The 27066-nt window shown below is 37.2% G+C and overlaps 1 protein-coding gene across 2 annotated transcripts in view; it reads left to right on the top strand.

The window, feature by feature from the left end:
• The window catches only part of MCHR2 (melanin concentrating hormone receptor 2), a 54807-nt gene that overhangs the window by 17353 nt on the left and 10388 nt on the right, over positions 1–27066 (top strand). For both annotated transcript variants that reach the window (XM_023205821.1, XM_023205820.2), the window contains exons 2-4: positions 6099–6306; positions 14607–14816; positions 19429–19623. In XM_023205821.1, the coding sequence (XP_023061589.1) occupies positions 6125–6306; positions 14607–14816; positions 19429–19623 (587 nt within the window). In that variant the 5' untranslated portion in view covers positions 6099–6124. The remainder of the gene's footprint in view (positions 1–6098; positions 6307–14606; positions 14817–19428; positions 19624–27066) is intronic.

A 27066-nucleotide genomic window follows, 5' to 3' on the forward strand; every position in this document is an offset into this window, starting at 1 on the left:
TCATCTGCAAACAGGGACGATTTGACTTCTTCTTTTCCTAACTGAATACCCTTGATTTCTTTCTCTTGCCTGATTGCCCTAGCCAGAACTTCCAACACTATGTTGAATAGGAGTGGTGAGAGAGGGCATCCCTGTCTTGTGCCAGTTTTCAAAGGGAATTTTTCCAGTTTTTGCCCATTCAGTATGATATTGGCTGTGGGTTTGTCATAAATAGCTCTTATTATTTTGAGATACGTTCCATCAATACCGAATTTATTGAGCGTTTTTAGCATGAAGGGCTGTTGAATTTTGTCAAAGGCCTTTTTCTGCATCTATTGAGATAATCATGTGGTTTTTGTCTTTGGTTCTGTTTATGTGCTGGATTACGTTTATCGATTTGCGTATGTTGAACCAGCCTTGCATCCCAGGGATGAAGCCCACTTGATCATGGTGGATCAGCTTTTTGATGTGCTGCTGGATCCGGTTTGCCAGTATTTTATTGAGGATTTTTGCATTGATGTTCATCAGGGATATTGGTCTAAAATTCTCTTTTTTTGTTGTGTCTCTGCCAGGCTTTGGTATCAGGATGATGTTGGTTTCATAAAATGGGTTAGGGAGGATTCCCTCTTTTTCTATTGATTGAAATAGTTTCAGAAGGAATGGTACCAGCTCCTCCTTGTACCTCTGGTAGAATTCAGCTGTGAATCCATCTGGTCCTGGACTTTTTTTGGTTGGTAGGCTATTAATTATTGCCTCAATTTCAGAGCCTGCTGTTGGTCTATTCAGGGATTCAACTTCTTCCTAATCCAGTCTATCCTTGATGGACATTTGGGTTAGTTCCAAGTCTTTGCTATTGTGAATAGTGCTGCAGTAAACATACGTGTGCATGTTTCTTTATAGTAGAATGATTTATAATCCTTTAGGTGTATACCCAGTAATGGGATCGCTGGGTCAAATGATATTTCTAGTTCTAGATCCTTGAAGAATCACCACACTGTCTTCCACAATGGTTGAACTAATTTACATTCCCACAAAGAGTGTAAGAGCATTCCTAAAACATTTTTTTGAAAAAAAAAAAAGCATTCCCAAAACACTTTTTTTTTCTTCTTTTGAGAAGTGTATGTTCATATCCTTTGCCCACTTTTTGATGGAGTTGTTTGTTTTTTCTTGTAAAATTGTTTAAGTTCTTTGTAGATTCTATATATTAGCCCTTTGTCAGATGGGTAGATTGCAAAAATTTTCTCCCATTCTGTAGGTTGCCTGTTTACTCTGATGATAGTTTCTTTTGCTGTGTAGAAGCTCCTTAGTTTAATTAGATCCCATTTGTCAATTTTGGCTTTTGTTGCCATTGCTTTTGGTGTTTTAGTCATGAAGTTTTTGCCCATGTCTATGTCCTGAATGATATCGCCTAGGTTTTCTTCCAGGGTTTTTATGGCTTTAAGTCTTATATTTAAGTCTTTAATCCATCTTGAGTTAATTTTTGTATAAGGTGTAAGGAAGGGGTCCAGTTTCAGTTTTCTGCATATGGCCAGTTTTCCCAACACCATTTATTAAATAGAGAATCCTTTCCCCATTTCTTGTTTTTGTTGGGTTTGTCATAGATCAGATGGTTGTAGATGTGTGGCTTTATTTCTGAGGCCTCTGTTCTGTTCCATTGGTCTATATATCTGTTTTGGTACCAGTACCATGTTTTGGTTACTGTAGCCTTGTAGTATAATTTGAAGTCAGGTAGTATGATGCCTCCAGCTTTGTTCTTTTTGCTTAGAATTCTCTTGGTGATGTGGGCTCTTTTTTGGTTCCATATGACCTCTAAAGTAGTTTTTTCCAATTCTGTGAAGATAGTCATTGGTAGCTTGATGGAGATGGCATTGAATCTATAAATTACCCTGGGCAATGTGGACATTTTCACGATATTGATTCTTCCTATCCCTGAGCATGGAATGTTCTTCCATTTGTTTGTGCCCTCTTTTATTTTGTTGAGCAATGGTTTGTAGTTCTCCTTAAAGAGCTTTTGTTTTCTGAGAAAGTCTTTATCTCTCTTTAATTTTCAAAGAATATTTTTGCTGGACGTAGTAGTCTTGGTTGCCAGTTTTTTCTTTACGGCACTTTGACTATATCATCCCACTCTCTCCTGGCTTTCAAGGTTTCTGCTGAGAAATCCACTAACAGATGTATTGAAAGTCTCTTGTACACGGTGAATCATTTTTCTCTTGCTGCTTTTGAAATTTTCTCTTGCCTTTGTGGACTTCTTTGGATGTAGTCTATTTGAGGTAGCCTGGTCTTCTTGAATCTGGGTATTCATTTCCCTTCCCAGATTTAGGAAGATTTCAACCATTATTTCTTTAAATAAGCTTTCTGTCCCTTTCTTTCTCTTCTTTTTCTGAGATTTCCATAACATGTATATGGATCCTTTCAATGGTGTCCAGTAACCTTTTAGGCCATTTTTACCCTTCATCATCATTATTATTATTGTGTCTTTTTGCTCCTCTGCCTAGTTTATTTCTAATGACTTGTCTTCAAATTTTCTGATTCTCTCTCTTGCTTGATCAAATCTGCTGTTGAAACTTTATAGTGAATTTCTTATTTCAATTGTTGAATTTCTCAGCTCCAAAATCTGTTTGGTTCTTTTTTATATTTTCTATCCCTTTGCGGAAATTCTCATTTTGTTCCTGTATTGTTTTGATGAGTTTATCAATCACCTTTATGGTGGTTATTTTGAACTGTTTGTCAGGTAATTAGTATCTAACTGTTTCTTTAGTATCAATTTCTGAAAATTTGCTTGGCTCATTTGATTGGGCCAATTTTCTCTGCTTCTTTGTGTTCCTTGTAATTTTGCATTAGTATCTATACATTTTAACAATATAGCTACCTCTCCCAGTCTTTGTAGACTGGCTGCAGACAGGGAAACATCTTCACCAAGCAGCATAGCTACAGATTCAGGGGACATCGCAAACATTTTCTGTGGACGTGTCTCCTCTGGATGTCTGTGTCTAGATTCCTAATTAGAGAGATTTACCAATTTCTTTTTTCCTGGAACTCATAATTTCTTTCTCCATTGGTATCTATCTTTTGTACCACAGGTTCTCCAAAATAGCAGCATGCCACTTGACTCTTTTTGTGTTCCCAGTGTCCTTTCCAGGCGTCCAGAGTACATGAGGTCTCATCAGTGCCCCAATTTGGACTACATAGAAACCAGTACCTCTGGAAACCCCCCAAAAGCCAGAACACTGCATATATGCTCCACTCTTCTCTCCTTGAAGGAAGAGACTGCCAGGCAGCATTGACCTCTGTCAGCTATACCACAGGTCCTCTGGAGCAGCAGCACACGGCCCAGCTCTTTTTTTCTGAGGAGCCCCCAGCTATCCAGAATATGCCATTTCCTGCCAATACACTGAGATAGATGAGACAAAAGCCTGTCCCCAAATAAGTCCCTTGAAAGTCAGAAAAATGGACATATGCTCCAGTTTCCTCTCTCTCCCCAGGGAGAAGCCAGGAGCTGGAAGTTTCCCCGCGATCACATGGCACTGTGCCAGAGAGAGATACTATGGCAAGAGGGTGCCACAGGTTCTTCTATTGGCTTTGATGTAGCTGGCTTCCCCTTTGCCTAGGATACAAAAGTTTCTTAACTGGTTTCTGGGTTTCTCACAAAAGGAATTGTTCCATGTATGGCTGTTGAATCAGTGTTGCCATGGGAGAAAGAGGGTCTGAGGTTTCCTATTTTACTGTCTTAATGGTGTCTTTTAATGAACAGACTTTTTTTCATTGTAATCAAATTTTTCAGGTTTTTATTAAACATCTGTGTTTTCTGTGTCTTGTTTATGAAATTTTTTACTCCAAGGACATAAAGATATTCTATATTCACTTCTAAAAGCCTTTTACATTTGTTTTTAAGCCACATGGAGTTTATTTTTATGTATGTATAGATTTTAAATCAATGCGCATGTAAGTGTAAGTAAGCATATATGAATTCATGTATATGATGTGTATGTGTGTATAATATATATTTATATAGGTGAGATTGGTTTTTCTCTATTTAGATAAGCAGTTGTCCCAGCACCATTTATGGAAGAGTCCATTTTTTCCTCACTTCTCTAAAGTGACATCTTTTCATATATCAAGTATAATGTATATGTGTGGGGGCTCTCTTTAATGTTCTCTTTAATGTTCCCTTGATCTGTTTGTGTATCCCCATTCAAATATCACACTATGTAGATTACTGTATCTTAATAATTTGTCTTAGTATCAAGTAAATTAAGTCCTTCTATCTGGTTCTCTTTTTTCAAGAGTTTATTTACTATTCTTAGTCTTTTATGTCAGAAGTAGTATGTTATCATCTTTCACAGACAATAAAACTTGGAATTTTATTGGAATTGCATTGAATCTATAAGTCAATCTGGGGGAAATTGACCTCTATAGAATAATGAGTCTTCAAATTCATTAACTTGGTATTTTTCTCCATTTACAAATGTTCTTTAACGTCAGTTAAATGTTATAACTTTTCCAGTAGAGTTCTTACATATTTTTGCTGGGTTTAGCATTAGGTTTATACATTTTTAACAGTTAAATGTTAACTCTTTTAAACCTTCTTTTTCTAATGGTTTGTAGAAAATATATGGAAATGCAATTTTTTGGCTTGTTTTCATATCCAGCAAACTTACTAAATTCTCTTATAGCTGCACAATAATAACACTGAGACTTTCTTACTCTCCAAGTCTCATACATCCTATTTTTTTCTTCCCCCATTGTGCTAGAGAAGTCCAATATTGAAGACAAGTGGTGATAGTGGACATTTTTTCATGTTTTGAAAGGGAAATGTTCAGCATTTCATGATTAAAGTTTTCTTCAGGGGAGATTCAATTATCAAAGTAACGTGACAGACATGAAAAAGAACCAAATGAAAATGAAGAACATTTTTTAAAAATCACATCACTCTCTCAATTGATGGAAAAACCATCTTTAATATTAAACTAATAATCTACTGATGAACTGGGAATAGAAGGGAACTTTCTTTATCTGACTAAATATAATACACTTAATCATGAAGCCCCTGAGGCTCCAGCTCAGAGAAGGGTATATCCTGTAAGATTCCCCAGCCTTAGTAGGCCCTGGACCCTAATTTTTCTCTGGACTTCTTGCAGACATGGAACCAGACTTCAAATGCTATGTCATCCCTAAATGTCTTCTAAATCAAGATAGCATTGATGCTTCAGTATTCCACTTACCTTTCAAGATCTCGTTCAAAACCCAGCCAGGGAAGGCCTACTGATTTTTCAGACCTTGAATATTATTAAGTTGCTGTATACACACACAGAGACACACATAAATATAAATACACACACACATATTTTGTCCAGCATATTTTATTTTCAGTGGGAAGATTAATCTGAGTAATCCAATTTATCATTACCAAACACCAGACTTAGATGGCATTTTTAAAATGTCTTTTATCAAAACAGATGATCAAGCAAATAATTTTCTAGTCCTATTTGGCTTTATTTACTTGTTTATTTTTTGGCAGTGAGCATTTCTCCTTGAATACTTCTTTGCACATGGTGCCTCCGCTGGCTACAACACTTTTCCCTTCCCACAACTCTACTTTGCTCAGCTAACTCTTCCTCATGCTTCAGGATAGTCCAATAATCACATCAGGAAGTCTTATCCATTCCATTCCTAAACAATCTGAGTTCAGTAGACCCCACGCATTTTATAGCAGACAGAGAGGATATATTTAACAACAAAAGTGTTGCAAGAATACTAGCCAATATGAACAGACCTACAGGCCAATAAGAATACCAGCGATCTGTAAACAACCAGGACCAGTATATACTAGGTAAATATCACCTATGCTCAAAGCATATAGTACAGTAAGATGTGGTAAGATACAAAGATTATCATGGTGCTTCTCATTTTGTTCTATAGCTTGCTGTTTACCTATCTCTTACGGTAATCTGTGAGATTACTATGAACAGGGACCAATCATACTCAACGTGGAATCCTGTGTTCCATGGAATCTTGGTTTAAAAAAAAAAATAGGTTCCAAAAAATATTATTTGAATTAGGTAAAGGAAGTTATATTGACAGAATGTTCACTAAATAAATCACTTCCTATTACTTCACAGCTTTAATCCCTGGAAGTCCATGAACAATGAATCCATTTCACTCATCTTGTTGGAACACCTCTGCCGAACTTTCAAACAAATCCTGGAATAAAGAGTTTGCTTATCAAACTGCCAGTGTTGTAGATACAGTCATCCTCCCTTCCATGATTGGGATTATCTGTTCAACAGGGCTGGTTGGCAACATCCTCATTGTATTCACTATAATAAGGTAAGGGCTCCTTTTTTTTTCCTTCCGTACTTTAGGAAACTACAGTCAAAGGTCCCTAAATGAATCCTTTCCCCTGTAGCATTTTGCTTAATGAAATGCAATTTCTTAAATATTTGCTTAAGATAATTAATGAATATTCTACAGATAATTTCATCATGCATTGGGTAACATCTCAGTTGCAAATCTCAGCATGCTAAGACCTAGGCCAATGCTTACTGCTGGGTCAGTGAATTTTTAGGGCAATGACTCTCAGTCTTAGCTGCGTATTAGAATCACCTGGGGAGCTTTAAAAACTCCTGATACGCAGTTTCACCCCAGACCCACTAACTCACAATCTCTAAGGGTAAGGTCCAGGTAAGATTTGAAACTGCAATGCAACATTTTATTTTCCAGCAATAAGAATTATCCTAAAAAGCTGACCTGTTTAGGCAGGTGAAAGAGATTCTTTTACTCACTTGGGCAAAAGAGAAACTTTATCTGATCACCAGAAGATGCAGGAAGTCATAGGCAGTGGGCTGTTCCCTTTTGTGTAGACCAGCCTATATAGACGAAACTGAGAAATATCTGCCCCCCAGTACCTCCTGCCTGGGCACCACGTATCTCACCTAATTCAGGTAATTCCCTCCTCTCAAGTAGAGACTAAAGTTTTACCTGGAGAATAAGAACTGATTATTTGTTTTCTAGGGACTTGACAAAATGGATTCAGAATTAGTGCACACAAGCCCTATAACTACTTGGTATATTTGCTATCTTGATTTTTCACATGTAAGTTTTGCTAGTTTTAATAACTATAGGATGTTAACTTTTTTTTCCTAGTTTCTGATTATACTTAAAATTGCCATTTTAAAAATGTTTGTGCATATTCATATGTTATAAAAGATATTCTAGACTGTAGGTTTAGTATCCCTTATCCAAAATGCTTGGGACCAGAAGTGGTTCAGATTTCAGATTTTTCTGGATTTTGCACTGTTTGTATATGCATAATGAGATATCCTGGAGAAGGGACCAAGTGTAAACACAAAATTCATTATGTCTCATTTACACCTTATACACAAAGCCTGAAAGTAACTTTATGTAATAATTTAAATAATTTTATGCGTGAGACAAATTTCTGTAAACCAAACCACCAGATAGTAAAGTCATCACTCTCTCAGCCACCCGTGTGGACATCTGTGGTTGTCTGGCATCACCATCATTCCTGACTCGAGATTTACATCCAACCAATGAACAATCACTTTCTTAAACTTATTCACACAACAGTACTTAGCAGTAAAAAAAGACCATTAATACCACTAATACAGTGAAAAATAATGTGTTCAGGGCAACTAAGCAGCCCAGTAACATCACCAGAACACCTGCACCAGCTGCGAAACAACAGCAGCTGAAGGGGGCTTGGAGGGTCATTTTTCCCTTGGAAATGCTGTGTGTTGTGCAGCAGCATTTTGACTGCAACCCATCACATGAGGTCAGGTGTGGAATGTTCCACTTGTAGGGTCATGTTATTCCTCAAAACTTTCAGATTTTAGAGCATTTCAGATTTTGGATTTCCAAGTTAGGGATGCCCAATCTGTACTACCTAATAGGTGTTTTCAGCATCATATTAACACATAACCACAAAAAACTTTTGTGGAACATACTACACTAAAAAGCACAGCAGTACTATTATTATACCAGTACTATATAGCATTATATAGTACATATATATAGTATATATATACACTATATATAGTACATTATATATAGTACATTATATAGTACTATATATGTAGCAGTACTATCATATATACAGTACTATATATTTAAGAAAAGAGGCTCAGATGAGTAAATAACTGGTCCAGCATGACAGAGCTAGTAAGTAGCAATCCTGGCAATTGAACTCAGATCTTATTCCAAATTCTGGGCTATTTCCTCCACAGCTAATGAAACCAAAGAGGTCATCAAAATTATAGAGACAGTTGTTGGATTTGCCATAAAGATAAAAGAATCCTCACAGTCTTAATTGAGAGCAAGGGGAGCCCTCAGGATGGTCATGCGGATGATGCTCATCACCCCTGAGAAGACTCATAACTTGTCACTTCCCCGGGTGGCGTCTCATCAGCCAGCCCTCTCTCAAACTTTCATTTTCGCTATCTCTGCAGTTAGAAGTAGAGGATCAATGGTATTTTTTATACCAGTCACAGCTGAAGATTTATTTAGTACATAGGGATTCTACTCTTAATAAATTCAGGCATTCCTTATTGTGTCCTGTAAAGCCATTTGTGAATATCAAGCATTTTAAACTTTTATTTAAGTACTAGAAGAATGTCAGTTCAACATATGTTAGTAAATACCTATTGCGTGCCCTGCATTGCCCTAGGGTTTAGGAAAATACCAAAAAAAAAAAAAAAAAAAAAAAACCATCTGTTTAAAAAGTTCATATTCTAGTGGAGAAGATGAGATTTAAACTCATGGAATAATTTGAAAAATAATACAAGAAAGACAATGAAAACAATCAATTGCGGGGGAAAAAAGATGGCTCAGATGAGTTCCAGGAGAGAAAATGGAAGTAATCAAATATTCTTAGGGAGCCTCAAAGAGGCAATAGTGCTGAGTAGAGAGTTAATAGCCAGATACTTGAGAATATTTCTAGCTCCCCCCGTTTGCCTGTTGGACCTGCCCAGTTCTCCTTCCATCTCTCCCTCATGGCCTCCAGTATTTCTGCCCTGCTCTTCTACAGATACATATAGTGTGTCCTACACTCAAAAGCCTTGGTACCACCATTGAAAAACCAAGTCCTTATTAGGTCTTAGCCCTTCTGAAATGTTTGCATTTTCACAGGTGAGTAAATAACTGGTCCAGCATGACAGAGCTAGTAAGTAGCAATCCTGGCAATTGAACTCAGATCTTATTCCAAATTCTAGGCTATTTCCTCCACGGCTAATGAAACCAAAGAGGTCATCAAAATTATAGAGACAGTCGTTGGATTTGCCATAAAGATAAAAGAATCCTCACAGGCTTAATTGAGAGCAAGAGGAGCCCTCGGGATGATGCAAAACCTTTGCAGTGTGGGATTCCAGGCCTTGTGACAAGCTGTTGAAGAGATGTTTGGAGCCAGAGAAATTTCTTGGACCCCTCAATTTACACCAATAGATAACAGCTTAATCTCATCTACTTATGCAGAGACAAAGTTGAAAAAAAGAAGACATGTGCAATGTGAACTCTCCTAAAAGTAAATTCTGAGCTATGATTTATGGAAACAGATTTTCAACATAAAGTCAACCGTCATTTAACCAGGGAAAAAAAACACTTGAGCCATTTTATGGACCAATTTGTTTGCATTATTGTGAAAAATCTATCATTTCTTCATATTATCATTTTATACATAAAGTGAGAATATACATTAGATAAGGAAATGCTAATGGAACTTTTAAAATAAATACTTTAATCTTTCAAAAAGTATCAGTAACAACTTTTAATTAAAACAACAGTTTTAATTTTTTGCTAAGATTTTAACACTTTTCCTTGCAAATTGCTCACCAAAAATTTATTAATCTTTCAAAAGTCATTTGAAAGCAACTCACATTTATTTATTTAGTTAGTTAGTTGGCTAGGAATGTATCAACTTTTTGCAAATTGCTCTCTAAATATTTTAAGGCAATTTGTATTAATGTTTTCATCCTGCTTTGCCATGATCTTTTGTTACTTTCTGAACAGACAGGTGAATTAAATAAAATATTAAGACTACAGTAACAATAATGAGAAATAAATAACATTTAAACAAGATTTAATGACTTTTCCTTTTATGGTAGTAATTGTATCAAAAGCAGTGTTCATCAATAGAACTAAGAGTCATAAGCAAGCAATGAACCAATTTCTGACTTTGCCAAATGAAGACTAGAAACATATATAAAATAAATATGTTTAAGGAAGATGGAGCTTCAAGAATAAGATGTTCCGTGTGCCTTTTTTTAAAAGCAAGAAGCAACTTGTGTATTAGGAGGGTGACTTTAAAATAATGAGGCCAGATCATCACTAGTCTGTTGTACATTAAATTTGTAGCAGGTCAAAAGAAGCCAGTTTAGAAAAGGTAGGCAGAAAATTGAGCCAATTATAATATTTTCCTCTTGTGTTCCCAGGAGACCAATTAATGAACTCAACCCCATTACTCAACTATTCTCCACAGGCACAGCAGGCCCTGGGAATCACCTGTACTTCAATAAAGGGACTGACTTTTTTTTAATCAGACCCCCACATCCACCTTCTAAACACATCTTCCTTCTGTTTACTGATAGATTCCCTTCAAGTGGGCAGAGTCTCTATAAAAGGTGCCCTATCCTCCAAAAATAAAGAGTTCCCATTTTGTCACTTCCTGCCTTCATCTCCCTGTCAGGTCAACTAATTAATACTAAGTCATGAAATCATGAAACAGAGGTTACAAGATGGACAATGTATTAACCTAGAGGAATACTGTCTAATGGCAGAATTCCAGTTGCTGACAGGGATGGGAAACGTTTTAGAACACAGGTCTCTTTTTTCCTGACCCAGATTAAATAATAACTAACAGCTCCCTCTGACCCAGCCCTCTACCATTCCAAGTGTCAGCCATACACAGACTTTTGTTGGAATTGACCCATATCCTTGACTGCACAGATATGTTTTAGATGCCAGAGTACCATGCAACCACATTTGTTCAGATCTGTAGTCCAGTTGGCCAATATGCTAAGCCGGCTTGGGAATCTAAAGAAGTTGAGTGGCTTGCCTAACGGTACAATGAGTGAGGGCATAGAAATGAAAATAAAATTCCCAATTAGGTTATCTTTCCACTATATCACTCTATCTCTCTAGGGAAGGGTTGGCAAATATGTGACTCTACTGTAAACTCTCTCACCCTTAGCAGTCATCTCTAATCACACAGGTCTGTCCTGTGTAGCATCTGTCTTGTATAGGTCTGTCCTGTGTGAGGACTCAGAATTCTTCTCAGCAAAGTGCTTCAGGAAATGACTACTAATCCATTGGCATTGGCTCATGATAGCAATTTGATTCAACTAGAGTTAAATGACAGACAGGATGGTGAGGCAACCCAGAGATTAACAAGGGCAGGAAGCCAGTTCTACACCCTACCCCATCCCTCACCCCAGCACCACCTTCCTCTCCCTGCCCCAAGCTGGAGGGAGAAAGGGAGAAAGAGGTTTTACAGCCCTCCGCAGTCTGGGCTGCCACTGGTATCTTGGATCATGGAGTGAGGGCTACATTCTGGCTTCTCCTCTCCTCCTTACTCTCCAGTTCCCACCAGTGCTTCTGATTGGCCAAACCTAATCAGCAGCCAGTTGGCAAAGGGGCCTGAGGACAGGCTAGTGAATGACAAGCACAGCAGCCTACATGCGTAGTGTTGTGTTTTGTTAGTTTTACTGAATCCGTATCATATGTTGTTATTTCTGATTGCAAAAGGTAAGCATGGTTTTAATAGAAATTTTGAAAAATTGTCGGAAAATGCAAACAGTAAAGTAAAAAAATCAGTCATACTACTACCAAATAGATGATCACTATGATTACTTGACATATTGTTCCTGCAAGTTTTTTTAACAAATGTTTAAATGAATTTAGAGTCATGCTATACACGAGTATTCTTTCTTTTTTTTCCAATCTGATTAAATATTCTTTCAAACTATGACTTATAACAGCCATATCCTACTGAGTGTGGTAGTGTAGAATACCGTAATTTATTTTGCTATTCCTCAAATTAATGAGCATTAGATATGACCACTTTAACCATATGGAACACATGTTAGCCAAAATTATCACAAGTCTTTGTTTTTTATTTTAAATGTTTACATCATAAGAAACATAAATCTCATGAAGTCTGACATCAGGAAATCTGAAGATAAATTAGACCTAAAATGGGATATAATTTATATAGTTAGAAATTTTGCAATTTCTATTTGTTTTTAATTTTGATGCTGTTGCTTTCAGTAAAGAAGACAATAATAAATATAATGTGTTATTTATATTGCCCTAGTAACTTATGTTCAGATAAATTTATCAATTGCTTCAGAATTCTCTTTGTACTATACAGAATATCATCGAGACACACTTTTATTTAATTCTTTTTAATTGCCAGTTAATGGCCTGCACTGTCCCCACAATATAATTACCATAATTCATTATCAGTAAATGATGGGTACCCCTCTAGAGAAAAACAAGGGCCATGGATCTAATTGCTGCAATTGAGACCTAAGCAACTGCTTATGGTTTATATCCCAATTCACATGCAAATAGCATCTATTTATAGACTAAGATTTATGATTTTTTTGTCTTTTTTTTTTTTTTTTTAGTTTGGAGCTCTTTCTATCTGACTGCTAATATCTGTCCCTCTTCCCTGTCCCCTCTCCATTTCCCACTCTAATGGCCTGGAGAGGACAGAGGATGAGAGACCAAGGACAGTCAGCTAGCTGGTCTTTTGTTTGATGTGATCTTTTCTTCATGTCTCCTCTCCCTCTTGGTCATTCTGGTGTGAGGCACTAAGTTCCTGAGGGCAAGGAGCCAACCTGTTTTTTTAGTGGCAGCAACAATGCATACCGTATGGTTGCTGAATGAGGACTTCATGGCAGTAACTGCCCCACATAGTGGGTGCTGCCAAGGCCTGGAGAAGAGACGGCCTCACCCAATCTGATGTTTCACATGAGAATCTGACAGCTGAGAAATGAAGTTCACAGGCTATAGAAGTTGTAGCCAATCAATAATAAAGACACACACGAGCTTCCAAACAGCAGAGCACTAGCCCTGAAATAGGAGAAAACTAGCAATTGTGGCATAATCTTAGGACTGGTTCTTATATGTTCTTTAAATTCTTACTTGTCCACATCTGCCAAGAAACCTGTCTTGACTGTGCCCAAGAAAAAGGAGAGGGCCCCTTCTTTGTGCTTCTTGTCCTTGTACTTGTCTCTAGTTTTCTCTCATCTAATTGTAATGTGATCATTTATTTATGCATGTCTAGACTATAAGCTCCTTGATGACAGGGTTAATACATGATTTAGCTTTACAGCCTTAGAGCACAATACTTTGCCTGCCATGTAATTGGAGCTCAACAAAATGTTTGTTGAATTAATGAACAGCATCTCCCAGATAAAGATGATATCTGTTTATTATTGAATGTGCCATCTCCTTGAAATAGGAACCAATTGAATTTTAAATTTCTGCTCTCAGAAATGTATTTCACCTGCTGATGAGAAGGCCACTTCTAGATAGCATTGAATTCACTTCTCCCACCCCCGGCTCCCCACAGGAGACATGACATCATTCTCAGTGCGATCTACCAGCTCCCTCTTTTCAGATGACTCTCTCTGCCTGGATCTCAGGGTCTTTATTAATAGTCTTGGCTATTTGTTAGATTTTACTGGAATATTTCTAAGTCATTGCTGAAATCTTAACAATGGCCTAAGCTGCAACAGGAAAAAAGAAAAAGCATTAGACAACAGAAATCATTTATTTTCAGTCTTCAGCTGTTTTAAATACTAGGAATGAGTAAAGACTAAATCTTTTGTCTGAGTGTATTTAAAGTTGGTATAACTTGTTGCTGCATAAAAAATTACCCCAAACATACCGGATTGAAACAATAAACGTTTACTGTCTCATGTGTGTCCAGTGGTCATGGATTCAGGAGCAGCTTAGCTGGTTGGTTCTGGCTCATGATCTGTCATAAAGTTGCCATCAAGCTGTCTTCCAGGGTTACAGTCATCTGAAGGCTTGGCTGCAGCTGGAGGATCTACTTCCAAGGTAGCTCATTCCCATACCTGGAAAGCTAGTGCTGCCTGGTTGTTGACTGGAGCTTCAGCTCCTCTCCACATGGACCTCTCCATAGTGTTGCTTGAGTATCCTCACAAGATGGCAGCAGGCTTCCACCAGGGAGAGCAATCCAATAGAGAGCAAAGAGAAAACCCTACAATAGCTTTGTGACCCAATTTCAAAGTCACACACTGTGACTTCTGCCATATTCTCATTGTTAGAAGCAAGTTAATAAGGTCAACACTCGAAGAGAGGGAATTAAAAAAAAAAAAAGAGAGAGAGGGAATTAGGCTACACCTATTGAAAGGAATATCAAAGATTTTGTGGACATATTTTTAAACCACCACAGTAAGTTATCAAATAAATAGTTCAAAATGCTTACATATACACAAGACTAGGCATTTCCTCTATGCATTTGTGTAGGTTTTCCTTTAACATTTAAAATGCATTATGGCAATTAAAAATTTGTATCAGGTAGTATATATTGAATAGTCTGTATACATTCAATGTCAATTCTCAGTTTCCTCTATCTCTTTCAGGTCCAGGAAAAAAACAGTCCCTGACATCTATATCTGCAACCTGGCTGTGGCTGATTTGGTCCACATCATTGGAATGCCTTTTCTTATTCACCAGTGGGCCCGAGGGGGAGAGTGGGTGTTTGGGGGTCCTCTCTGCACCATCATCACATCCCTGGATACTTGTAACCAATTTGCCTGTAGTGCCATCATGACTGTAATGAGTGTGGACAGGTAAGTGAAGGACTTTGAAATATCTTAATATAATTCAGAGGTGCCTGTGCTTCCCCAACCTCATTCCAATTCGAACATCAGTTTTGGTTTATAACAGCAAAGCTTTTCTTCCTTTGCTTGTTTCATTGTAGGATTGATTACATAAGAATATTTTGTTCAACTTTCACAGAGGTCTATTTTTAATGGAAAACATAAAACACAAAAATCTCCTTTTTTCTAATCATTCTTTTCAACTCAGTTTTATTTGCAATTCACTGCATGAAAAAAAATCACAAAACTATGAAATATTAGAAACCAGAATGAATTCCGCCCCTCAATTTCACAGTAAGGAAGCTGAGGCCCCAAGAGGTGAGGAGATCTGCTAGAAGCACATAGAGAATTAGCAGTAGAGCCAAGAATTAAAGTAGGTTTCCTTAGTCTCTGTCCAAGGCTATTTCTGATATGTCCACTGTCTCATACACTTGTTATTGACTCATAGCTCTAAGGAATCAGTGGAGTAAATAGAGGTTCTTATATGACCATGAAGCAATTTCCCAGTGCCAAGAAGATCATCTTTCACAAACATTATTGTGATTGGTTAACACAAATGCTGTCATTTTATATTATTAGAAATATATTCCACTATGTCCTGGAATGTGCCATAGCCCCTTTCGCCATCCATGTCAGCTAATGTTATTTGAGGAGACAATGGTGATAGTGAGTACTTATTGAGCCAATAAGTGGTAGAATCCAGTTCAGACCCAAATCATCTGACTCTAGAGATGGCAGGTAGTTGTAACTGCTTCAATCTCTGGCTAGGAAGCATGCAAGCTAGGATGTGCCCTGCATTATCTAGATGCCAGAATGTTCACACCAGGTCCTAACAGCTCACCTCAAACAGAAACGGGGCCTAAAGACAACCACAGTACTTCCAACAGTGATACTCTGTCTTTCAGAACAACCCACTTAAAATCTCCATCTGCCTTCTTCCCAACCCAACCCCAGCGCAACACATTTAATCCTCCTTTCTCTGATCTACTGTCTTTTTCCTTTGATTTAAATGTATTACATAAATCACGTGTGTGTGTGTGTGTGTGTGTGTGTGTGTGTGTGTGTGTGTGTGATTTATTGTCTAGTTCCCTTGCACTTCAAATGTAAATTCCCCAAAGGCAGGGTCTTTGTCCATCAATATATCATAAATGTGTGTGTAACACTGCCTGGCACTCAGGTGCTAAAAAAATATTGATGAATGAGTGAATGAATGTCTTGAAGGGTATGTTAAATTTCCCCGGGTCCATCCAGAAATCTTCCTGAACGCTGCCTCTTTCACCCTTCCAAAGGGGACTCTTGGGTGGAGAAGTGATGAGCCATTCTTTAGATAAACAAAAAAAGAATGACAAGGTTCATATAAATCATTCACTCTGACAAAAATGAATAATAATGGTAAAATTTTAAATATACTTTTTTTTGCAAGAGAATTTTCAAAATATAAAGTTTCCTTCTCAACTTATAATTCGCACATTTTTAAATCAATATACTGCATAGGTCTAGTTAGCTCAGCTGATGCCAGCCACTGTGACTGTGTCAAGAGAAAAGCCCCATAAACATGTCAGGGTTCCAATACCAGGAAGAGGGCCTTGAACAGGCCAGGCTCACTATGGAAAAGCAACCTAAGGTATAGACCATACCAATAGTAATCCCATTTTTGGGGATAATACGAGCTTCTTTATACACTGTGCCTTGGATGCAGGAGAATATTGCCTTTTTTTTGAAAAAAAAAAAAAAAGAGGGTTATACTCCTGTAAATCTTTTACTGTAAATGAAGTGAATGGGCATTTTCTGCCTTAGAACAGACAAACTGTGTATGTTTTTTAATATTGACAGATTTTTCTCTGTATGTGTATGTGTACACACATGCATGCGTGTGTATCTTACTCGTAGTCTTTTGTTTTGTTTTGTTTTAATCCAATGGACATAGTATGCTAAAATTTCATTTCACATTCAAGACATTCTGCCCTTTCCTTTCCCTCACTCTGGAAAATCAGGTGGTAAGAAACAAATGAAGAGGCTATAAAACCGAACCATTACCTTCCTCACATTTCTTGTAATTCTAACTCTACTAAATTCATAAAAGTGTAACAAAATCTGCAATTTTGTAAAAGAGAAATGAGGCTTGCTTTGTAAGATCATAACTAAATGTCAGTGCCATCAGTATGCCTTAGCGTTTACATATTTAAATCATTTTAATTGCCAATTTAATGGATCATACATTTCAAGTGTTTCCAATAACTCATTTTGCTTTCCCTAATTAGTGATAACTGCAAGTGTGTAGAATATCTAGTAGTCAGCTCCTACCTCCATAGCCATACAAAAACAATATATAAACATCCAAAATGTTAAAAATGTTTGCTTTCAAATGAAAGCTACCTAGACTTTCATTAGTGGCTACTTTTATAAATAAATTCTCTAAAACATCAGGAGTCAGTAAGTAGGAGCCAAAATTTGCAATTTATTCATTCATTTATTCAAAAAATATTTATTGAGCATGAACCAAATGCCAGAGATTGTTGGACACAGGGGATACAGTGGCCTTAAACTAATAGTCAAGGCTCCTGCCCTCGTGGGGCTTTCATTCTAATGGCATAGACAGACATTAAGTGAAGAGTCCCACAAGTAAATGTGTATTTCCACATAGTGATAACACACTAGGAGGGAAAAATAGAGTCTCCCTATAATCTTCTTTTACAGTCATGGTCCCTTGTATAGAATGGGTGGTCAAACAAGTCTTCCCTAAGAGGGAGACAGTTAAATAGGGTCTTGAAGGAAGAGCAGGAAGAAGCAGAAGCAGATCCTGCCAGCAGGTAGCACAGCATGTGCCTGACGTTGAAAGGGGAAGAGCTTGAGGAAGTCAAGGGAGAGACTGGCACAGGTTCCAGCTTGAGCAGCAGGCAGAACCAGGTGGGAAAAAAGACCTGTGGAACATGGGCGGAATTCTGAAAATTTATAGAAAACCATTGAAAGGTTTTCAGCTGGGGAGGGATGCTATCAGAGAAGATTCCTTAATTGCTTGATCTCGTGACTTCATCATCCTATAATTCCAGTAAAAATGATGGCTGGGCTGCTATGCAGTCACTACGGCATCCACTTCCCCAGCAGGGAGAAAAGAGGCCCTTCTCTCCTTAGCCACAGGGAATGCATGTGCAGTGTGCAGAGGATGGGTAGCTGAGGAGCCCTGGCCAGAAACCACTCTCTGCAACCAAAGGCCCCTTAACTGAATACAAATGTCCTGCTTCTGGTGCAAAATTGAAGGCAAGAGAAGAGGAAATTTTTTATTTTTGTGAGTCTTCATTAAGTAGCTTTACAAAAATTTGGAGAAATTTAAGTGACCATAAAAACCATTTTTACACTTGTTTAATTTCTGCTGATACTATCCTCCACCACCCCCAGCCCCTAGCAAAGCTGTGCTTTTTCTTTTTTTCTTTTTTTTTTTTTTTTTTATCTGTGCTTTTTCAAATAGGCCTTCCTTCTGAATCTGAGCTCTTGTTTTTCATGCTTCAGCTTTCATTTTGCTCTGAAAAATTCTTGAATTTGCTGGAGGACTAAATATATTAGATATGTCAGAATTTCAACTTTGAGTAATGATTACCCCCTTTTTTCCTGGCTGTAAAATGAAAAGGAAAAAAATAAAGAAAAATGCTGTCCGGGCGCGGTGGCTCAAGCCTGTAATCCCAGCACTTTGGGAGGCCAAGACGGGCAGATCACGAGGTCAGGAGATAGAGACCATCCTGGCTAACACGGTGAAACCCCGTCTCTACTAAAAAAATACAAAAAGCTAGCCTGGCGAGGTGGCGGGCACCTGTAGTCCCAGCTACTCGGGAGGCTGAGGCAGGAGAATGGCGTAAAACCGGGAGGCGGAGCTTGCAGTGAGCTGAGATCTGGCCACTGCACTCCAGCCTAGGCGACAGAGCGAGACTCTGTCTCAAAAAAAAAAAAAAGAAAAAGAAAAAGAAAAATGCTTCCCCATGAAATTAGCCCATTTCTTCCCTCTGGCTCCTAGCCTAAGTTCCTTAAGGAATTTGCATTGTCTATACTAGTCACACTTGTTCATCCTCACTGTGACTTCTGTGAGCTGAAACTCCATGAACGTGGTGACTTTAGTATAAAGCCATCCGGGCAAAATGTTTGTTCTATGTTTCTGAATCCCTTTCTGCTGAGGGATTCTCTTAGCCCCACATTTTCCTCCTTCCTGCCTCTGTGTCAGTAAATCTTGCTGGGAAAAGGGTCATTTCCTCCTGGAGAAAATCCATATTCAGAGACAAAGTTTTCCAGAGTCTCGTTTACAGGAAAAGCGCCTTTGTAAAGAGTTTGCACTGCAGCATTTTGCCATTATCAGTGTGTTCATAGAAGGAACAGCTATTTCAGTGAGTGGTTTATTCAAACTTGCAGGGTCAAGAATTGTTTTCTCTACAGATACCAGGCAGCTCTTAAAAAATATAACTTTCTTTTGCCCTGATAGAGATGTGCTTCAGAGAGGACAATAATGCTAATAATTTACTCTCGTCATGAACCTTTCATCCTTGGAGCTCAGTGTTTTTATTGATTGTTCCAAAACTCTTCCTGACTGCTTTTGCAGGTACTTTGCCCTCGTCCAACCATTTCGACTGACAAGTTGGAGAACAAGGTACAAGACCATCCGGATCAATTTGGGCCTTTGGGCAGCTTCCTTTATCCTGGCATTGCCTGTCTGGATCTACTCAAAGGTCATCAAATTTAAAGATGGTGTCGAGAGTTGTGCTTTTGATTTGACATCCCCTGACGATGTACTCTGGTAAGTTGTTAAAACCTAAGAAAAATGAGTTGAATTAAGTTGTGAAGTACTTCATTCTCCTTGTCAACATGTGAGCAGCCTCAAAGAGTATCCTTGTGGATCCTCTTCTCACCAGTATCTCCACTTAGCTTTCTCCACACATGCAATCAAGGTGATAGTTTGATTTTTAAGGAGAGGGTAACCTTTAGAAAAAGATTTTGAATTCGATCATGTAACCTCAGTGGACACAAATATATTTAAATAGGATTTTAAAGATTCATAGCAGCCAGATGCAGTGGGAATGCAGCAATCAAGGGAGGTAAGGAATTTCCAGAGTCACTCAAACTCAAACCTCATCAGTATGCAATTGCAGTTTGCTTGAATTGTGTCCCCTATAAAGATATGTTCAAGTCCTACACTAGCTCCCCCCACCATACCTGTAAATGTGACCTTATCTGGAAATAGGGTTTCTTCAGATGTAATCAAGCTAAGTTAAGGTCATGCTGGATTAAGGTGGGCCCAATGACTATTGTCCTGATAAGGAGAAGCAGATTTTAAGAAATACAGAGACACACAGAAAAGAGACATGTGAAAACAGAGGCAGAGATTGGAGTGATGTATCTGTAAGCTAAGGAACACCAAGGATTGCCAGAAACCAGCAGAGAGGGTAGGAGGGGGCATAGAGCAGATTCTCCTCCAGAGTTTCTAAAGAACCAAACTTGCCAGCACCTTGATTTCAGATGCCTAGATTTCAGAGCTGTGAGAGAATAAATTTCTATTGTTTTAAGCTATCCAGTTTGTGCTAATTTCTTACAACAGTCCTAGGAAACTAATACAACTACCATTGCCATTTTATGCATTTTAATTTAAAAAGAAATTAAAAGTCTTCAATTTGAAATTTGAACATAGAATTGGAGTTCATGATTAAATTCTTTGAGCAACTACCAATGGCCAATAACTGTGTTAGATATTTTTACATATGCTATCTCAAGTCAGTCCAGCAGATCCCTTTCTCCGACTCCAAAACTTGTCAAACAGATGAGTCATTTCTGCATTTTGTGGACACAGCCAAAGAAGGATGGCAGTAAAGGACCTGCAAATCCACTAATCCAGTAAAAAAAAAAAATTCGTATACATGCATGTTTTGTTCAGTTTAGTATAAAAAAGTACTATAGACTAGGTGGCTTGTAAACAATAGAAATTTATTTTTCACAGTTCTAGAAGCTGGAAATCCAAAATGAAAGTGCCAGCATGATCAAGTTCTGATGACAGCCCTCTTCCAGGTTGCAGTCTGCCAACTTTTCATTCTATGCTTATGTGGCAAAAGAGAGAGACAGGAAGCAAGCTCTCTTATGTCTCTTCTTATAAGGACACTATTCCCATTCATGAAGGCTCCACTCTCATGACTTAATTACTTCCCGAGACCCCACTTCCTCATACCATTATATCGGGGGTTAGGTTTTCAACATAGGAATTTTGAGGGAACACAAACATTTAGAACATAACGGTGTAACATAGATAGGACTGGACTTCCAGTTCCAAAATGGCAGCATAGAAGCAAGCTGACTGAATGTCCCCCTGAGCCCTCAGAAAATCAAAAACAAGTGTATAGCACCAAGGTTAGCATTAGCAATATCCCAGAACTCCAGAACTCAAATATGAGGATGAGATAGTTCCTCAGGCTTCAGAGAAGTGAAAAAAAATATGAAAAAGCCTCCAAGCCGACTGTAATAGAATCAGATTTCCACATCCATGACACCCCTCTTCCCCATTCTGCTTGACACCAAACACATGAAAAATTCCCCCCAACTCACAGTTTCTACACTGAAAAAAACACGATTAAGGTAGACAACCAGCTTTCCTACCACCTTGCGTTCCCTGACAAAATACCTGTCTCTGCCTTAACCTATGGGAAATATCACAAGGGCTGGAAGGAAGAAATAACCCTGAGAACAGGCGGAGACAAAGTAGGGAGGTGGGACAGTTACTCTGTAGCTCAGCCAAAGGAGACACTAAATCAGAGGGGCTATTCAATACCACTGCACTGCAGGAGGTACATTCAGCAGGTCCCCTGGACAAACCCCTAGCCAGGCTTCCCACACCTCTGGGATATCTCCTTTGGGACCTCCCCCATTCAGGACAGCCAGTGACCAATGGGTTACTAGAGCGAAAGCAAACCTGGGCTTAAGGCGCAAATTAGAGCGGAAAGGAGACAACAACCTAGCGATAAAGACTCTCTAAGAAAATACATGCAATATAAACCAAAACAAGTCAGACAGAGAAGACTGGAATAAGTAGCAAATCCTCAATGCAAAGACATAGATGTACATCCACAAGAAGCAACAGCAAACAGCAAACCATAATCTCCCCAAATGGACAAAGCAGGGAACCAGTAACTGACCCTAATGAGACAGCAATATGTGAGCTCTCTGGCAATAATTCAAAATAGTAGTTTTTAGGAAACTCAGTGATCTCCAAGATAACACAGAAAAGCAATTCAGAAATAGAGAAATTTAACAAAGAGATTGAAATAATTTAAGAATTAAAAAAGAAATCTTGGAATTGAGAAATACATTTGCTGAACTGAAAAAGTTACTAAAAATTCTCAACAGCAGAATGGGTCAAGCAAAGGAAAGAATTAGTGAGCTCAAAGACAGGCTATTTGAAAATACACAGTCAGAAAAAAAAGGAATTAAAAGAAATGAAGACTGTATACAAGATATAGAAAAAATTACTTCAAAAGACCAAATCTAAGACTTATCAGTGTTCAAGAGGGAGTTCAGCAAGAGCAAGAAGTAGAAAGCTTATTCAAAGAAATAATAACAGAAAATTTCCCAAAAATTGAGAAAGATGTAAATATCCAGATACGGGAAGATCAGAGAACACCAAACAAAATCAACCCAAATAAGACTGTACCCCAAGGCAGATAGTAAACTTTCAAAAGTCAAAGACAAAGATAGAAGTCTAAAATCAGTAAAAGAAAAGAAGCAAATAAAGTGTAAAGGAGCTCTAATTCATCTGGAAATGGACTTCTTACTAGAAACCATACAGGCCAAGAGGGAGTAAAATGACATTTTCAAACTGCTAAAGAAAAAAAACAAAAACAAAAACAAAAAACCTGCCATCCAAGATATTGCCTCTATCCTTTGACTGTGAAGAAGACATAAAGTGTTTCCCAGACAGGCAGAAGCTGAAGGAATTTACCACCGTCAGATCTGTCTTACAAGAAATGCTAAAGGGAGTTCTTCTGTTGGAAGGAAAAAAAAAAAAACACTAATATGCAAAAAGAAAACATTTGAAGGTATGAAACCCCTGGATAAAATTAAATACATTAACAAGCCCAGAATGCTCTAATACTGTAATTGTGGTATATAATCCACTCATAATTATAGCATGAAGCCCAAAGACAAATCTATCAAAAATGATAACAGCTGTAGCAACCTGTTAAGAGACAGATAATATGAAAATATGTAAAATGAAACAACTAAAAGTTAAAATGTAGGGGAATGGAGTTAAAGTGTAGTTTTTTCCACTTGTTTCTTTGTTTCTATTATTTTCTTTGTGATGTAAGATAAATAATCATCTCTTTGGAATAACTTGTAATATATATGTTTTTTGTCAACATCATTGTAACCACGTTGCAAAAATCCATAACAGATTTTAAAAATAAAAAGTAATGAACTAAGACATTCCACCAAAGAAAATAACTTTTCCACAAAGGAAGATGCTAAGAAAAGAAGAAAGTGAGAGAAAAGTTGCAGAACCAGAAAACAAGCAACAAGATGGCAGTAGTAAGTCTTTACTTATCAATAATAATACTGAATGTAAATAGTCTCGATTTTCCAGTTAAAATGCAGTGAGTGGCTTGATAAAGAAACAAGACTCAACTATATGCAGCCTACAAGAAACCCACTTCACCTCTAAAGACACACATAGCCTGAGAGTGAAGGGATGGGAAAAGACATTCCATACAACTGGAGATCAAAAATAGAAAGAGTAGCTATATTTAGATAAAATACACTACAAATCAATGACTGTAAAAGAAGACAAAGAAGGTCACTATATAATGATAAAGGGGTCAATTCAGCAAAAGGATATAACAATTTTAAGTATCTCTGCACCCAACATTAGGGCTCCCAAATATATCGAGCAAACACTAATAGATCTGAAGAGAGAGAGGGGCTGCAATGCAATAATAGTAAAAGACTTTAACACACCATTCTCTGTAATTGACAGATCATCCAGACAGAAAATCAACAAAGAAACGGCAGAGTTAAGCTACACGCTAGACCTAATAGGCCTGACATTTACAGAACATTTCACCCAATTGTTGCAGAATGCAAATTCTTTTCAACAACATATAGAACATTCCCCAGAATAATCCTATCAGGCCACAAGACACACCTGATCAAATTCAAAAAAGTAGAAGTTATAGCAAGTGTCTTTGACCACAGTGAACTAAAACTAGAACTCAATAACAAGAGGAACCTTGGAAACTACACGAATATATGTAAATTAAACAACATGCTCCTGAATTATCAGTCAATGAAGATATCAAGAAGGAAATTTAAACATTTTTGAAACAAATGAAAGTTGAAATACAGCATACCAAAATCTATGGGATATAGCAGAAGCAGTACTAACAAGGAATTTTGTAGTGATAAATGCCAATATCAAAAAAGTAGAAAGACTTTAAAAATAAACAACCCACGAATGTACCTCAAAGAATTAGAAAGGCAAGAACAAACCAAACCCTAAATTAGTAGCAGGAAAGAGGTAATGAAGATTAGAGCAGAAATAAATACAATTGAGACTTAAAAAACTACAGACAATCAGCAAAATGAAAAGTTGGCTTTTCAAAAAGATATGCAAAACCAACAAACCTTTAGCTAGACTGAGAAAAACAGAGAGAAGATCCAAATAAACAAAATCAGAAACAAAAATGGAAACATAACAACTGAAACCCCAGAAATACAAAGAGTCATTAGAAACTGTAATGCATCACTAAATGCCAACAAACTGGGAAATATAGAGGAAATAAATAAATTCCCGGACCCATACAGCCTGCCAAGATTGAACTATGAAAAAATAAACAACCTCAACAAACCAACAGCGAATAAGGAGACTGACGCTGAAAAAGAGTCTTTCACCAAAGGAAAGTCCAAGACCTGATGGCTTCACTGCTGAATTCTACCAAACATTTAAATAATTAATATCAATTCTCTTCAAACTTCAAAAAAAAAATGAAGAGGAAGGAATACTTCCAAACTCATTCTACAAAGCCAGCATTACTCTGATACCAAAACCAACCAGAGACACACACAAAAAGAAAACTACAGACCAATATTACTGATGAACGTAGATGCAAAAATCCTCAATAAAATATTAGCAAACAGAATACAACGACACTTTAAAAAGATCATATATCATGAGCAAGTAGGACTCATCCAAGGAATGTGAGGATGGTTCAACATACGCAAATCAATAAAGTTGATACATCACATTTACAGCACCGAGAACAAAAACCAGATGACTATGTCAACAAATGCCAAAAAATCATTCAATAAAATTCAGCATCCCTTTATGATAAAACCCTTATCAAACTGGTTATAAAAGGAATATACCCCAAAATAACAAAAGGCATACATGACATGCCTACAGCTAATTTTGCACTGAATGGGGAAGAATTGAAGGCCTTTTCTCTAAGATCTGGAACAAGACAAGGCTACCCACCTTCACGACTTTTATTCAACATAATATCAGAAATCCTAGCCAGAGCAATTAGGCAAGAGAAATAAATGAAGGGCATTCAAATTGGAAAGGAAAAAGTCAAATAGCCTTGTTCACAGATGGCATGATATTATGTTTAGAAAAACCTAAAGACTCCACCAAAAAACTATCAAAGCTGATAAATGAATTCAGTAAAGTTGCAGGATACAAAATGAATGTATAAAAATCAATAGTATTTATATATGCAGTAATGAACAATCTGACAAAGAAATCAAAAATGCAATTGCCTTCAAAATAGCTACCAAGAATGTAAAATAACTAGTATTCAATTCAACAAAAGAAGTAATATATCTATACAAGGAAAGCTATGAAACTCTGATTTAAAAAAAAATACACACATACATAGATACCTGATGAAAGAAATAGGACACAAAAAAAGGATATTCCATGCTCATTAATTGGAAAACTTAATATTGTTAAAATGACACTACTAGCCAAAGCAATGTACAGATTCAATGCAATCTCTCTCAAAATACCAATAACAGTTTTCACAGAAACAGAAAAAAAAAAAAATTCTAAAATTTATGTGGAACCACAAAAGACCCTGAATAGCTAAAGCAATCTTGAGGTAAAAGAACAAAGCTAGAGGCATCATGCTACCTGACTTCAAAATTTACTAAAAAGCTATAGTAACCAAAGCAGCCTGGTACTGGCATAAAAAGACACATTGACCAATGGAACAGAGTGGAGTACCCAGATACAAATCCACACATTTATAGCCAACTCATCTTCAACAAAAGAGCCAAGAACATTCAATGGAGAAAGGACAGTCTCTTCAATAAATGGTGCTGGGAAAACTGGAACACTATATGCAGAAGAATGAAAATAGACCCCTACCTCTCACCATACACAAAAATCATATCAAAATGAATTAAATACTTAAATCTAAGGCTTGAACCTATGAAAACTACAAGAAGAAAACATAGGAAATGCTCCAGGACATTGATCTGGGCAAAGACTTTTTGTGTAAGACCTCAAAAGCACAAGTAACCTAAGCAAAAGTGGGCAAATAGGATTACCTCAAACTTAAAAGCTTCTGCACAGCAAAGAAAACAACAAAGTGAAGAGGCAACCCATAGAATGGAAGAAAATATTTACAAATCATCCATCTGACAAGCGATTAATAACCAGTATATATAAGGAGCTCAAACAACTCAATAGCAAAAAAAAACAAATAATCCAATGTAAAACATGGGCAGAAATCCGAACAGATATTTCTCAAAATAAGACATACAAATGGCCAATGGGTAAACAAAAAGTGCTATCACTAATCATCAGAGAAATGCAAATCAAAACCACAAGGAGGTATCATCTCACCCCAATTAAAGTGGCTTTTACCAAAAAGGCAGGCAATAGTGGATTCTGACAAGGATGTGAACAAAGGGAAACATTCGTACATTGTTGGTGGGAATATATATTATTACAGCCACTATAAAGACTCCTTGAAAAACTAAAAGTAGAACTACCATATGATCCAACAATTCCAGGTCTGGGTTTATATCCAAAAGAAACTGTATTAATATATCAAAGATATATCTGTACTACCATGTTTATTGCTGTACTGTTCATAATAACCAAAATATGTAATTAATCTAAATGCCTATCAATAGGTGAATGGATAAAGAAAATGTGGTATAAATATACAATAGAATAGCCTTCATCCATAAAAAACAA

This window comes from Piliocolobus tephrosceles, chromosome 5, assembly GCF_002776525.5.
Source record: "Piliocolobus tephrosceles isolate RC106 chromosome 5, ASM277652v3, whole genome shotgun sequence".
Lineage (NCBI taxonomy): Eukaryota > Metazoa > Chordata > Mammalia > Primates > Cercopithecidae > Piliocolobus > Piliocolobus tephrosceles.